Source organism: Nothobranchius furzeri, chromosome 12, assembly GCF_043380555.1.
Source record: "Nothobranchius furzeri strain GRZ-AD chromosome 12, NfurGRZ-RIMD1, whole genome shotgun sequence".
Lineage (NCBI taxonomy): Eukaryota > Metazoa > Chordata > Actinopteri > Cyprinodontiformes > Nothobranchiidae > Nothobranchius > Nothobranchius furzeri.
Genome location: NC_091752.1, coordinates 58,062,956 through 58,078,020, shown reverse-complemented (window position 1 = coordinate 58,078,020; position 15,065 = coordinate 58,062,956). Strand labels below are relative to the sequence as shown.

Genomic DNA, 15,065 nt, shown 5'->3' with positions numbered 1-15,065 from the left:
ACGCTCTAACCAGTCAGCCAAAGTGACATCCCCTTGGCCAAGTAGCCAGGGTGCATTATCTATCGGGACATTGTGACAGGACGCTCACACTGTCACACTTGTCACTCAACAGCTTGATCTCCAGTATTTTCTTTGTTGCCACTGTCAGTGAACCAAACAACACTGGTCTCACTGTCTTGTTCACTTTGACCAAAGACACAAAAACTGTCTCAGACACAGCCTGGGTTTGAACTGGCAACTGACCAGTTACAGGGAAAATTCCTGTCACCAATCACAGTTGCCCTGAAGCACCCGTGTTCTGTTTGTCTCAGTGAAGAGAAAACAGTGAGGAATTTCCTTATCTGATTATCAAACTTCACTTTTTTATTTCATTGCAGACATGTTGTAATTTAAAGGAGAGGTTTAATACATTTGCAGAGGTCTCTAGTAGGAGTGAATGCCTTGCAGACAGAACTCAGGGTATAAAAGCTCAAAAAACCCCGGCTCAGATGGACCAAGTCTGAGTTGAATTTCAAACGCAAGGATTTGGAGTTTTATTTCCTGATATGTAGACATCCTGCCTTGGACTGGGTAAAAGCAACGTGACTCTACCACTGAGTCTGTTTGCTCGGGGACATGGAAGTTTTATCTCTACAAATACCTGGAGGGGCTTCAGCTAGGTGAGTGAGTTGCTAATGGTAGAAGTTAGCTTCCATTATCTGCTGGTTCCTGGACACTAAAATAATCAACAGCTTTCCCCGTCGTGAGTCAGTATGTTCGAAGTCCAATCTACAGTGTGATGTAGATCTGTCCGGCTTTATAAATCCTAGAGTTTCACCGTCTATTTTCTGGCAGAAGCTAATGCAGGAGATAGGTGTAGGAGACTATTTTCATGTTCAGCCTGCATGAAAAACTCAGAGTGACCCATTATAATCAGAAATAATCATTCAAATGTTTTTTTTTTCAGTCAACCACAGCTTTATCAAGAGAGGATTGTTCTGATGACGAGGGAATCATTCAGCTAAGAGGGGGTCGTTTCTTCCACTGTTTCCTGGTGCTAGCTCAGAGTGGGTGAAGGCTTGATAGACTAGTACTGCCATTTTACAAATTCCTGAATGGGATAAATTGGGAATGATACTGAAGAGGTTCTGAAGCCAGAGCTGTTCTTACAGTGATCATGATGACTTTTTCAGAACAGCTCCTAAATTGTTCTTTGGTGTTCTGATCCATTTGAGAGAAAACTACCCAAAACTCCTGCTTTTATAAAGCTCCTCAGAATATCTGATGATCATTTACTGAAGTAAATTTATTTTTATAAGCACCTTGCTGCTATTGTCCTCAATCTGTGATTTGAATGTTTTTTGTTATCCAGATTTGTAAAAACAAAGAAGCATGTACAATAACCATGTCTTTATTTGGGTTTACAGACGGGCAGCAGCATTATCAGCTCAATGTGGGTCCCCAATCCTGGTCCTGGAGGGCCGGTATCCTGCATGTTTTAGTTTGAACTCTGTTTCAACACACCTGATTTCAATCAGCAGCTAATTAACAGGCTTCTGCAGAGCCTGATGAGCTGCTGCACAGGTGTTTCAACCACTGAATCAAGTCTGTTGGAGCAGAAAAACCACTAAACCTGCTGGATACCAGCCCTCCAGAACCACGATTGGGGACCCCTGATCTATAGATCAACTGCTTCCAAAAAACTTCTTCATAAACTCAATGTCATTCATCACTCAGCAATCCGTTTCATCACTGGTGGCCCTTTCACTACTCATCATTGTGATCTGTACTATCTTGTTAACTGGCCATCATTCCATTCCGGCAGGTGGTACCAGTTTATATACACACCAGTCATCGGTAGAACACCGTCATGTCTTTGCTCATTACTCATCACGTCCAACAACTAGCACAATTTACGTTCCAGTAACTTCATCTCTAACCCCGGCTTTCCACGGCAGCCGTCAGCAGCACGTTACTGCAGCAGCACGTCATAGCTGCTGATAGGAACCGCTGTGGTCAACAGAACCTTTTCCACTGGAGCCGTCGGCAGCCGTCAGCAGCGCGAGTCGGCCGCGTCTCAGGAGCAGCATGTCGCGGCCTTTACGCGCCGGTTCTATTTTCTACGTGCGACGCCTCTGAAGCGGGTCAATTTCGACATTTTGGGGGAAGGAAAGACAGGAAATCGGACGCGGAAATGGAGAGAAGCTACCGAGATTTTCAGAATAAAGAACGTACTGCCTTCCGGTTGCTTTACTTTTAAAAAAGGTTACTAACTGTGCGGCCCCGTGAGAAGTTATCACCTAGCTAGCGGTCTCCTTTGTTTTTCAGGTCCGTATTGGCGATTATAAAACGGACAGAACATAAAACACAAACCATGTTGTAGTTTTCTCCTGCTTGTTGTTGTGTTTATTGACGAAGTCACTCGTGTGACTTCGTGCTCTGTCGGTGACAGCTGCTCCCCTGCTGCTTCGCGTCTCGTGGGAAGGGCCAAGCAGCAGCTTACGCGAGCAAGACGTGCTGCTGCAGTAACGTGCTGCTGACGGCTCCCGTGGAAACCCGGGGTTAGGTTATTCCCAAAGCTCGTGCCTCCTTTGGTCGCTCCTCATTCCAGTTTGCTGCTTCCAACGACCGGAATGAGCTGCAAAAATCACTAAAGCTCACTACCCACATTCCATTATCTACCTTCAATAATTCACTGCAATCAGTAGTTTCTGAACAATGTGCTTCTGAGTACTTAAAGATTGTTTTAAGTTTGTTTTGATTGCTTGTACATATTATATATGAGAACAGTTCTTTGTCTTTAGGAGTTTTATCTTATTTTTATCTAGTATGTTTTATCGTACCTGTTTTTCTTTGATGTAAAGCTAACTGTGTGTCTGTGGCTGCTGCCTCTTGGCCAGATGGTCGTTGTAAATGAGAATGAGTTCTCAATCGACTCATCTGGATAAGTAATGGTTAAATAAAACTAATTCACTCTTTCCTCTCCTCTCAGACTCCCAAATCCTTCCCCCGCTTCATGCCCTTGCAACAACATGCACAAATTAGGCAAAAAGACTAAAATGACAGAAAACAGATGATTACTTTTGTATATGATCACCGAAGGGTGATAACATGGAAGTTCCTGAGATGGGAAGAAGTTGTAGATTGTTAATCAAGATGGTCCATGCCTCAGTAAATCTTTTCTCTACATTTCTTATGTTTATACATTTCTGTCATGATGTAACAAGAACCAGTCAAGCAGTCAGATTCCGTTCCTCAGAGGCGAAGGACAGCACACAGCTTCTGAGGTTTAGGAGCCAGAGTGAAGCCCACAAGTGGTTCCAGATCCAAGTCATCTACTGACACTCCAGGTGAGGGAGTGAAGCGGAAATGCTGAAGAAGAGATGTGAGGAAGAGGAAGATCTCCATTCTAGCCAAACTTTCCCCAAGACACGCCCTGCGACCTGCAAGGTGCAAAGTGTTAGAAAGCTTAAAAAATCAAATGTATGAAATAGGTCGGCAACACACCTGCAGAAAATGGCATGAAGGCATCTCTCCTGACGAATTTACCCTCTTCATCCAGGAAATGAGAAGGGTTAAAGCTGTGGGGGCTCTCCCATTCACTCTCATCATACAGGACAGACGTGAGAAGAGGGAAAACTGTTGTTCCCTGGGATTAAAGTACAGTAGCGCTCATCAGAAGAGACAGTGCTGTTTGTTCAGCTGGATCAGTGTGATCAGCTGACCTTTTTGATGAAATAACCTTGAAAGGAAACATCTTTGCTTGCGGTGTGAGGAATGGCGATGGGGGCGATGTTAGCCATTCTGTGTGACTCGTGGATGACAGCATCAGTGTACGGCAAGTTCTTCCTGTCCTCTGTTTGAACTTGCCGGTTTCCAACCACCCTGCTCAGCTCCTCCTGGACCCGATCTGGTGCCACATTAAAACAAGCTGCTGCAGGCGTCAAACTGGAAATGGCGAACTAAAACAAGCTGGAGGTGTCATGGCTCCCGTCCTTCACCCTCCTTCACTTCCTCATTCAACCATGCATCACACCTGGTCACCTCATCAAGCTCCAGCCAAACTGTTTCCCCCCAGCAACCACAGTCAACTCACCATCAACATCATCCAAACCACCTGTCTCTCATTAGCTCCTCATCAGCTCATTACACACACCTGCTCCTCCTGCTATATAACTCCCAGCCTGCTCTCCAACCAGTGCCAGATTATTACAGCCTTGCCAGTAGTTCTCCAGCCATCCACCCTGCCTGATCTTTGCCTCTGGTCCTTGTTTTATGCCTGACCCCCGCCTTGTATCCTGCCTGCCATTGTGACCTTCGCCTTTCTCCGACTCTGTCTCCGACTCTGTCTCCAGCCTCGCCCATCTGGTAACTGCTTGAAATAAAGACTTTTTTATATATTTACTGTGTTGGCGTCTTCACGGGTCTTCTGAGTTCTGTTCATGACAGTAGGAGGAAATTTACCCTGAACCTGAGGAAACTTGGCCATGTAAAGGAGACACCACTTCAGAGTAGTAGCTGTGGTATCAGTTCCAGCTGCAAACAGATTTGCCACACTGTACAGCAGGTTTTCGTCATGGTAGTATGAGCTGCTTGTGTCAGAATCCTGAACACAAAGAGCAAAGATATTCAGCTAGCAGGATTATGCAGAATCGACTGACTGGAGTGACGGCTCACCTCTAGATGTTCTCTATGAAGTAGAAAAGCATCAATGAAGCATCTGCAGAGCTCAGGGTCCAGAGTCTCCTTCAGTTCTGCTATTTTCTTCCTTACATCTGCTTTACCATCCTCCACGTTCTTAACAATATCCCTCCAGTTCTTCAGAAAAGGACCCAGCCAAGGAATAAAGTTGTAAATCTAACAAAAAGAAATTAAGTAGATTTACTAATGAATATAAATGCATGATTTCAGATAGTGCTGGTGCAGGAACCTTAACGGTTCCAGTTTACAGAACAGCAAAAATCAGCCAAAGTGTGGACTGATGTCAATTATTTTTCAAGGACTCAAATCTGCAAATTCTGAAGAAAACTTAAATGTTAATAAAAAGTGTTTCGATGTTCAGGATTTTTCAACATTTACTAACAAAAATATATACAACAGAACAACAATTAAAAATAGATGCCCAACCAATTTGTGGTTTAAAATTCTCCAGTTTGATCTCTAAGTTTCGGCCATAAATCACAGCTATGTGTAGCGTTTAAAATTCAGGCTCCTGCACTTTCATCCGTTGTCGTTTTTAGGACAAAATGTTTCAATGCTGAGGAAAATATGACATCCAAACTTCTTGCATTTCAGAGGAATAAAGGAGAAACTGGCTGCTTAACCTCTGGCATTTACAACTTTCATTGTTATGCAAAACCCTAAATCCAAACTAACAGGTTTTTCTCTTAATGTCCTTCAAGCAAACATGTCATGATGGTTGTTGTTCTAGAGCCCAATAAGATCATTTTCCCTGTTTGTTTTTCCCTAAAACAAGAAATGGGTTTCATGGAGCTCTACATATTGCCTTGTTAATACTGGGTGGAACATTATTATTAGTCTACCTATCTGGCAAAATGTATCATTTTTAATTATCTCCATGTGTAAATGTTCCAGCTACAATCGTAGTGTTCAGAGGAAACTCTTTAGTTGATCATAAAATGGCATTGTGGTCCTCTTCGGGCTTGTCTGACATGGTAGAATTGTTTTGATCAGTTAAAGTTCGACACACAAACCTTCTGCTGTACCTGGATTGACGCAGATCCTGTCAGATGAATGGTCTCGTTATCTCTTTCCACCATAGCTTGGAGGACGGGATCTTTGTAATCAAATCTCTTCCCAAACATCAGAGCAGAGATCACGTTTGAAACAGCATAGCTGATAGCCTGGGTGTTTTTGAAGGCTGTACCTGTGATCAAATTACAAAATAAACACCTGTTTGAGAATCCCTAAATGCTGTTTGGGACAAAATTATTAGAAAAAGTTCACATGAAGAGTAATATTAGTTTCTTTCAGTGTTAGTTAACACAAATCTACGGTAACCTTTATACTTAAATCACATCACCAACCTGCTGACTGAGGCACAGACCTGAGTCTATTTCTGTGATCAGGTCACACAGACCTGCTGGAATAACTACACAGTAGGTAAAACTTTATAAATTTATGTCTGCATTACATCTAAAGATTTACCTTTAAAAAGCTCAAACTCTTGGATGAGGTAGCGACATTCCTCTATAATTATCTCTTCACTCATCTTCCTGCCCATTCCAAAGTCCTTCAGTGTGGTCAGAGCAAAACGCCTCATTTCCTTCCACGAGTCTCCGTTAGAAAACAGAATACCTGCAAACAAAAAATGCTCGCCTCATTAATCAAAAACAAGCCGTTTCTTTCACATTGGAAAATGTTTTGAGTTTTCCTACCGTGTCCCTGGTTGAAAATATGAAAAATTGGATTAATCTCCCTGCTTCCAAATTCCTCAGCATGGTTGACCAGAGCCTGTTTGACTGTCCTGTACCCGGCCAGGACCACCACCTTCTTTGGTCCAAAGGACACTTGGAAAACTGGCCCATATTCTTTCGACAGCTAAAAACACAAAGCAGCGAAAGCTACAGACAGTTTATCTAAAAGCTACCCACTCTGCAGACAGTTTGGAGAGAAGGTGAACTTAACTCACATTAAACAGGTTTTGGTCGAGTCTCTTCAGATCCACCTGAAACAGGTTACCGATCAGAGGAAGGCCTCTGGGTCCTGGAGGTTCTCTTTCTTTGGGGGAGCTGTGGAACAGGTTGAGAACCAGCAGAACAATAAAAACGCTGAACAGCCAGACTGAAGTGGAGGATTGAAAAACAAGCTCCAACATGTTGATGTGATCAGCTGTGACCTTTAGACCAAGCTGCTGGCTGAACTTACAGTCAGCTTGCTGCTGAAAACCTGAATCCACAGTGAAATGTAGCGTGTTGCAAGCAGAACTTCCTGGTTTCTTTATTTCCTGACACCCTTGAAATAAGAGCCTTGTCTAATGTGAAAACAATGAGTGGATCTGCTGAGGTGTGTTGAAAACATTTCAGTTATAGTGCTTCACTCCCTTCTTGATAAAATATCTGCATTTTTTTGTTTGAACTTGTTCTTTGCTGTGTTTGAATATTCCTTGATTTTTAAAGGTTGAACATGAAACTGACACTGGCAAACACTCTGGCAAACTCTGGTGTTCAGAGGTGGTAATGCAACAGCAGGACTAGTTTTTCAGCCTTGGGGATGTTGGTCCACTGCTGACACGTTCCAGCACCATGTTCAGAGACTAATCCTACAGGATAAGGACTCATTTCAACTAATACGTTATTTACAGTATTTATCATTAGAACATCTTCTGGGCTCAGAACCAGCTGCTTGACTTGCCAGATCTGCCATTTTACACAGTCCCTGCATCACCTTGCTAAGTGGACTTTTGAGCACAACGGTGCCCTCTAGTGGCTGTTAGATGTAAACAAAAATAATGTCGATGGTCATGCCCGACAGAATAAAAATGTGATCAGTGGCGGTTCTACATGGAATTACTCCCCGGGCGAGGCCCCCTTTGAGCGCCCCCCCCCCCCCCCCCACCACCACCACCACCACCCCACCCCACCTGATCGAACACATGCATGTTTTCTACAAACAGGCATGTTTTATTAGAACGACTATTGAACATTCATTTTTCTAAGTTGCACATACAGTATTTACATTAATTACTATGAAGTTGTCAGAATGTAAAGCAATATACATTATATACTGTATCAAAATATATAGAATCAAATATACAAAAACAAACAATAACTAAATATTAAGAATATATGAACATAATATATAATAAATATTCTAAATAGCAAAAATATTTCACACATAACAAACTAAAGATAATCACTACAGCATTGCACTTAGAACAAAAAAACACAAACTAAAATTAAAACCTAACCTTGATGCAAAGCCATCAATAATGTCATCATATGAAATCTGCTCCCCTACTGAGTGATTGATACTAATCAGAACCAGGTAAAGCTTGGTTTATGCTTGACGCATTCACTTTCCGCGCGGTGATGCGGCTCGCGGCTGGAACGCGCTTCACAACTCGCAGCGTTTATGGTTTGTGCGGCTCGTCTCTGCGGTGAGCCAATATTCTCCCAAACTGAACGGGCAGCATGGAGCTCTACAGCATGCATCCAACACTACACCATAGTAGAAGTAGAAATGACTGTTTACAACATGGCATTTCAGCATTTTTAACAGCGTTCTCGTGTTTTCAGACAGTGCGAGCTATTTCTCTCCAAGAATTATTAACAACATGTTGATCACGGTGATCTCTGAGAGCTGAATCATACAAATGTCTGTATTTACGAACCTCTGCCGTGCCGGTCCGCCATGTTTTTCCGCGTCCGACCGTCCGCATGGTTAGAAATTTTCCGAGGTGCGCGTTGCGGAAATCTTGGGCCGTGCGGAGACGCGGTGGAGGGGCGTGGTTGTTAAAATGACGCAAAATGACGCAACTTTTCCGCGCGGAGCCGTGCGGACCTCGCGGACGCGTCAAGCATAAACCAACCTTTAGTGAGCCGCCCCTGAAACATAGGTGACCTCAGGTATGACTTGATCAAGTTTTGAAAAGCTCCTCTCAGCTTGAGCCACAGTGACTGGCAGAGCAGTGCAAAAGTTGGGGTAGATCTCCAACAGATCTTTACCATGATCCATAATATTTTAGAATTGCCTCTGAAATTGTAATTTAAACTGACATAAAAAAAACTGTAGACTACCAAAAATGCCAACTTTTACAGAACAAACCATGTAAAAAAATAATCAGTGCAGCCATCTGCAATAAATAAACAGGATAGTTAGTGGTGACTGGGGAGTTTTCTTCTGCTTGTAGAGTTGTTTTATTATTATGTGAACATGATCAACATGTGTTTGTTTTTGTTCAGGCAGGCTACGGGCTACAGCGAACATTTAACAAATCCTAGTTTGAATCAGTAAAAAACGATTCAAGGATTTTTTTCGAACCATTTGAATATTTGTTTCAATATTTTAGCCCTATTAGCTCTGTTAGCAATTAGTTGACCAAATGTAACCGTTAAAATCCCAGTTAACTGGTTCAAAAAATTGAAAACATGCATCATGAGAGCGTACATACCTTTATCTTTCTCCTCTTTTTTTTCCTGAATGGGGCACCTAGTGGTTTTAGCCTTTTTATGTTCATCTCTTCTGCTCATAATTTTTCGTGTTCACTCAGATGTTGAAATTAAACAAAATGTTTTTGTTACTTGCCTCTTGCATTGCCTATTTACCATTTATGGTCATGCTATTTTATGTGCAATTTAATGCAGTATTTTTCAACCTTGGTCTGCAAGGCAGTGTGCCAATAGTCAGACACACCTGGATTAATCAGTTTGTCCAATGATGTAAGACAGGAAATAAAAGAGCTGTGCTTAATTCAGGAAATAGTGGAGTTGTGCACAAAGCTCAGAAAGCACAAGTTTGTTTAAAAATAAAAAATGGCACAGCCCCACCAAAAATATTTTTCACCAGCCGCCACTGTTTATGATGTACATTAATGATTGTTTCAGGTGTTGTTGAGGTTTTGTACACGCATGTGTATCTGCTAGTGTTGAACGTGTTTTAGAGAACAATAGGTACGCATGACCACTTCCTTCATAGCACCCTCAATAAAAAGACTAGCTCCTTCATAGCACCTGCAGAAAAAAATTTCTGGAGCCGCCACTGTCTGGAACGTGTGCCGGTGTTTTGTCAATATCTGTCACCTCCTCGAGATCTGTTTTTCCTCCAGTTTTGTGAGACTACACCAGCGTCCAACACAGGGGAAACAAAGTCTACTGGGGATAACTAGATTGCTACAACACCTACTGTGATGTTGCAATTGCAATATTCTGGCCACAGGGGGAGATGGGGGCTGGATGACCTGTAAAGGTACGCACATGCTGGCTCAAGAAAATTATTTAAAAATAAGAAAATGTTGCAAATTGTCAGAAGGGGAGGAGTTTGTCTGAACACTGAGATTATTATCCTGTCGTGTGAACCAAGCTTTAGTGAGCATTTAGTCAAAAAAAACTGGCTAAGACTGGCTTCTTTAAATTAATGGAATATTTTCATTCTTTTATGAGGCTCTGAATGACAGGAGTTATACTCAAGGGAAACAAAAGAGCTGCAGTATTCACTTATTATCTTCTTGTAAATGATCTGGCGTCATATGTGAAAAAGTGTTTTGTGTTCATTCCAGAGAAAAACAAGACATCTGTGACGACCCTCGTCCCCTCGGTCCGTCCTCTCATCCTAGCCTGAGCCTTTTGTCCCCGCTGCACGGGATCCAGCACCAGGGACAGCGCCAGGAGCGGCCAGCTCACACTCTCCAGTGCTCCAGCGCCCTTTCAGCACCTCGGAGAGAGGCACGCCAGCAGAGACAGCAGCTGATCTTCATCAGCGATCAAGCAGCTCCCAGCTCTTTAAAAGGAGGAACGCAACAGACATCGAGGAGATCCTGGAGTAGCCAGAGATTCTCCTTTAGCTCACAGACACTTTAGCGACCGTTACCAGACAGGTTTAAGGCTGTTAACACCGTTCCTGCTGGGTTTAAGGTTGTTGATAGAGATCCAGGAGTAGCCTGAGATTCTCCCTCGCTCATTTGTGTTTAGGTTTTCTACTAAGGATCCAAGATTAGCCTGGGTACCTTCTGAGTGTTTTTTCACACGTCTTGTTAAGGGTTAAACCTTCGTGGTGTTGTTCTTTTTTTTCCCCATAGGACTTTTGAGCCGGGGATATTTTGCGTTTTGGCAGAAAGCCTCTGTCATAAGCAGTGAGACTGCTTATGTTGTAGTTTATTATTACGAAGCCTTATTTATGCCGTTTACCCACGGACACCTTATGTTAATAAATCCTTTTGTTTTTACTCGAACCTCCTCGTCCTTTATCCTCACACACACTTTTACACCTATTTTCTTGTGTTAGTCCCCTCATCCTCCTAGACCTGCAGAGAGGGGGCGTAACATAATGGGGGCTCGTCCGGGATTTATTTGAGTTATAAATAATTGGAACTTAATCTAAGTCTGCCCGGTAATAAAGAAATAGGTTGTGCGCCGCGTTTTTTTTTTCCCATTGCGCTTAAGTGTGTGTTAAGTACCCTGGGACTCTTTCATTTTGGTGGTTTCACTCTCTGGATTTTAGCTCTTCCCAGGTGAGCTCTATAATAATTATGTTTTCTTTAAAGGAGTTTCTGCGTGCACCGTCGCGGGAAGCGCTCGAGGCCTGCCGCAAGAGCGATCTGGTGGAGGTGGCTGAGCACCTTGATCTCCATGGCACCCGCACAATGACGAAACAGGTTCTAAAAGAGACAGTTATTGCTGCCTTGGAAAACTTGAACTTGTTGCCTGCAAAAGGGACTGGAGATCTTCCTGTCCTTTCCCCGCGTGCGGATGACGCCGCAAGCCATGAGAACGGAGCAGGACCATCTTCGGCGGCACCCGAGGAGACGGCTCCCGGCTACCAGACCCCGCCAGCTCACAGTAAGACCCCTTCTTCACCACTAACTTTGCCCAAGTCTGATCCTGTCTCACCAGCTTCTACTCCGAGTTCGCTGGAGCGTTTTAAACTACGTCTGAAAGTCCGAATGGCTCAGCTAAAGTATGAGGCCGAGGAAAAGGAGAAGCGCCGTCTGATGGAGATGGAGCTGGAGATCCGCAGAATGGATCTGGAAGCCGACACTCAGATCAAGCTAAAAAGACTTGAGCTGGAAGCCCAGGCTTGGAGACGAGCCGAGATTTCCCAACAAAGTGACCCACATGTTGACACGCACAAGGTTGTGACAGAACCCGACACCACAAGAGAAGAAACTACCCCTGGAATAAAACAGAGACTGGACATAAGTAAATGCATTGTGTTGGTGCCACCTTTTCGGGAGTTTGAGGTGGACAGCTACTTCCAGATATTTGAGCGCATTGCTGCAGCTCTTGAGTGGCCTCGTGACGTGTGGGCGTTGATCCTCCAGTGCAAGCTCACCGGAAAAGCCCAGGAGGTAATGTCTTCTTTGTCCCTTTCTGACAGTTTAGATTACGAATGTGTGAAAAGTGCAGTGTTAACTGCTTATGAACTGGTCCCAGAAGCATACCGACAAAGATTCCGAGCATTAACCAATAAACAGCCACATCAGACGTTTGTCGAGTTCGCCAGAGAAAAGCTTTTATTATTTGAAAAGTGGGTTGCAGCATCAAAAGTGTCTTCTTTTACTGAGCTGAAGGAATTAATCCTGTTAGAGGAGTTCAAGAGATGTTTACCGGAGCGCACCGTTTTATACTTGAATGAACAAAAGGTAGCGACTTTGTCTTCTGCAGCTTTGTTGGCGGATGAATATTCATTAACGCACCGCGTTAGCGGCGAACTGCCACCCAGAGATGCCAGACGGCCTCCTATGATGAGGCCTGCTCACAGCAGTTCGGTAAACGCCCACCAGCCAAGATGTGTTTACTGTCATCGGTCTGGGCATGTAGTAAAAGACTGTTACAAATTAAAAAGGAAAAACGAACAGAAAACCTCCCCCTCACGTGAGGTTGGTTTTATAACGAAAAACAAGCAGGTCGTGACAGAAATAAACGACTGTTTTCAACCATTTTTGTCCAAAGGTGTGGTTCAGCTAAATGAGTCAAGTTCTGACCAAGCTCCAGTTATCATCTTGCGCGATACTGGGGCATCACAAACGCTCATAACTAGCGATGTCATGATTTTTAACGAGAGCAGTGCAACGGGCGTGTCAGTTCTGCTGAACGGAATAAATGGTGAGCCGATTTCTCGGCCGTTACACCGAGTCTTTCTTTCTTGCGAGCTAGCCAGAGGTTATTTTGATGTGGCGGTTTGCCCATCTTTGCCGATCGCTGGAGTAAATCTCCTGCTCGGAAACGATGTTGCTGGAGGAAATGTGGTCCCTCCATTCCAAGTTTTAAACGACCCGTGCTCAGAAACCAGTTCGTGTGTTAAGGAGCAGCCAGGAAATTATCCTGCATGTGTCATAACCCGTGCCCAGGCACGTAAACGGGAGGAAACCTTACTGTTATCCTCTCTCTTTGAGGATGGACACAATAAGGAGGACAATCACGTCCACGACCACAATGTGGACACTACCGCCAACACCGAGGGTGAAGGCGTGTCGCTCACGTCGGGGTGTCTGCCCTTACCCCGGCTGACTTTAGGAGAGGAGCAGCGTCGTGATGACAGCTTGAATGGATGTTTTCGGGACTTTAAGAGTACTGATGGTGATGAGTCCGGTTGTTGTGTTGTGGTGAGGGAAATCAATTATACTACTACTAGAATTTCCATTCCTCATTGTCACCACAAGTCTAGGGCTTGTCACGTCCAAATGCAGAAGCTTTACCATTCCCCTCAGGCATCAACATCAGAGGTTTCTGAAGCTGCGGTGTGCGCAGCCGCATCCTTCACTCCCATCCCTGAGGGGGACGCCCAGCTAACACTGCGTTCCATTTCTAGTCCACGACCGACAAACCCTCTTTCCTTTTCTTTCTGTCTCATTCTTGCCGTGTTACTGTTTTTGCATCATTTCACTAATCTCGATCTTAACCGTGTAAGTTTTCTCTCCAGGAATGAAAATCAACAGTTGCTGAGGTGGACCCTCATACTTCAAGTGCGGGACCTTAACAGGAGTATGATCCTCGCTTTGGGTGCGAGAGGTCCCTGGTTCAGATCCCGGAATAAGAGGAGCCGCGAGGATGTGGTTGCTGATGATCGGTCTCGCGGTTTTTGGTGCACTGTAAAGGCGACAGTAAAAGAGAAATAACCAGAAAACACTTCCGTGTTCATAGGAGTGAAACGAGAGCAACTCTCGTGGTTTTTCAGCATAGTGCCTTTCTTTTATTCTATGGATTTTGCAGATAATCTTGAATGAAGCGGTGAGTTCCCAGGTAGGTTTTAGAGGTATACCCCCTTTGGGGTATGTCCTGTTTGTTTTTTTATTAGTGTTGTGTGTCGCGGCTAGTGTTGGTGTCCTTTTGGGCACCATCTCGGGAGCACCCCAGGAGGAAAAGGGGCCGGCTTGGCCACCCCTCTTGCTGGTTAGTATGTTTTCTTAGGAAAACATGTGCTTAATCTGCCCGCCTGCAATCACATGAAGCCTAGACTGCAGTTTTTAGAGAAGAAATGTTAGGCAGTCAGTGGGGACTCATCCGTTTTTTTGTCAACCTGAAATGAATCCTAGATTTGTTTTCCATAGGCATTGTTTTTTTTTCCTCTGAGTTGGTTTTTTAGAGCTTGTTCTTTAAGAAAGACAATCCTTTTTAATGACTGTCTTTCTTAGCTGTTTAGGGGGAGGCTGTGACGACCCTCGTCCCCTCGGTCCGTCCTCTCATCCTAGCCTGAGCCTTTTGTCCCCGCTGCACGGGATCCAGCACCAGGGACAGCGCCAGGAGCGGCCAGCTCACACTCTCCAGTGCTCCAGCGCCCTTTCAGCACCTCGGAGAGAGGCACGCCAGCAGAGACAGCAGCTGATCTTCATCAGCGATCAAGCAGCTCCCAGCTCTTTAAAAGGAGGAACGCAACAGACATCGAGGAGATCCTGGAGTAGCCAGAGATTCTCCTTTAGCTCACAGACACTTTAGCGACCGTTACCAGACAGGTTTAAGGCTGTTAACACCGTTCCTGCTGGGTTTAAGGTTGTTGATAGAGATCCAGGAGTAGCCTGAGATTCTCCCTCGCTCATTTGTGTTTAGGTTTTCTACTAAGGATCCAAGATTAGCCTGGGTACCTTCTGAGTGTGTTTTCACACGTCTTGTTAAGGGTTAAACCTTCGTGGTGTTGTTCTTTTTTTTCCCCATAGGACTTTTGAGCCGGGGATATTTTGCGTTTTGGCAGAAAGCCTCTGTCATAAGCAGTGAGACTGCTTATGTTGTAGTTTATTATTACGAAGCCTTATTTATGCCGTTTACCCACGGACACCTTATGTTAATAAATCCTTTTGTTTTTACTCGAACCTCCTCGTCCTTTATCCTCACACACACTTTTACACCTATTTTCTTGTGTTAGTCCCCTCATCCTCCTAGACCTGCAGAGAGGGGGCGTAACAACATCAAAAT

At 44.2% G+C, this 15,065-nt stretch overlaps 2 protein-coding genes and 1 long non-coding RNA gene across 3 annotated transcripts; 2 read left to right on the top strand and 1 right to left on the bottom strand.

Moving 5' to 3' along the window:
- Positions 1-1,374: 1,374 nt before the first annotated feature.
- Positions 1,375-6,910, bottom strand: LOC107376157 (cytochrome P450 2K1). The gene is made up of 9 exons (XM_015945108.3): positions 6,632-6,910; positions 6,378-6,540; positions 6,148-6,297; positions 5,706-5,866; positions 4,657-4,836; positions 4,444-4,585; positions 3,705-3,889; positions 3,487-3,628; positions 1,375-3,422 (listed from the first exon to the last, which is right to left on the bottom strand). Exons 1-9 carry the CDS (start codon positions 6,815-6,817, stop codon positions 3,235-3,237), a joined length of 1,497 nt encoding a protein of 498 aa, XP_015800594.2. The 5' UTR covers positions 6,818-6,910; the 3' UTR covers positions 1,375-3,234.
- Positions 6,911-9,330: 2,420 nt separating this feature from the next.
- LOC139062179 (uncharacterized) lies at positions 9,331-10,888 on the top strand. The gene is made up of 2 exons (XR_011515761.1): positions 9,331-9,906; positions 10,217-10,888. It is a non-coding gene; the product is annotated as an uncharacterized lncRNA (long non-coding RNA).
- A 241-nt stretch (positions 10,889-11,129) lies between these two features.
- On the top strand, positions 11,130-14,962 carry LOC129155857 (uncharacterized). The gene is made up of 2 exons (XM_070542747.1): positions 11,130-13,898; positions 14,291-14,962. Exon 1 carries the CDS (start codon positions 11,186-11,188, stop codon positions 13,772-13,774), a length of 2,589 nt encoding a protein of 862 aa, XP_070398848.1. The 5' UTR covers positions 11,130-11,185; the 3' UTR covers positions 13,775-13,898; positions 14,291-14,962.
- The last annotated feature ends 103 nt before the right edge of the window (positions 14,963-15,065 follow it).

Excerpts from the sequence above, each read along its gene's own strand:
- LOC107376157 (XM_015945108.3), bottom strand. The coding sequence starts at position 6,817 with ATGTTGGAGCTTGTTTTTCAATCCTCCACTTCAGTCTGGCTGTTCAGC. Across the intron at positions 6,298-6,377 it reads TATTTTCAACCAGGGACACG|GTATTCTGTTTTCTAACGGA; the intron begins GTAGGAAAACTC and ends TTTTGTTTGCAG. Across the intron at positions 3,629-3,704 it reads AAGGTTATTTCATCAAAAAG|GGAACAACAGTTTTCCCTCT; the intron begins GTCAGCTGATCA and ends CTTTAATCCCAG.
- LOC129155857 (XM_070542747.1), top strand. The coding sequence starts at position 11,186 with ATGTTTTCTTTAAAGGAGTTTCTGCGTGCACCGTCGCGGGAAGCGCTC.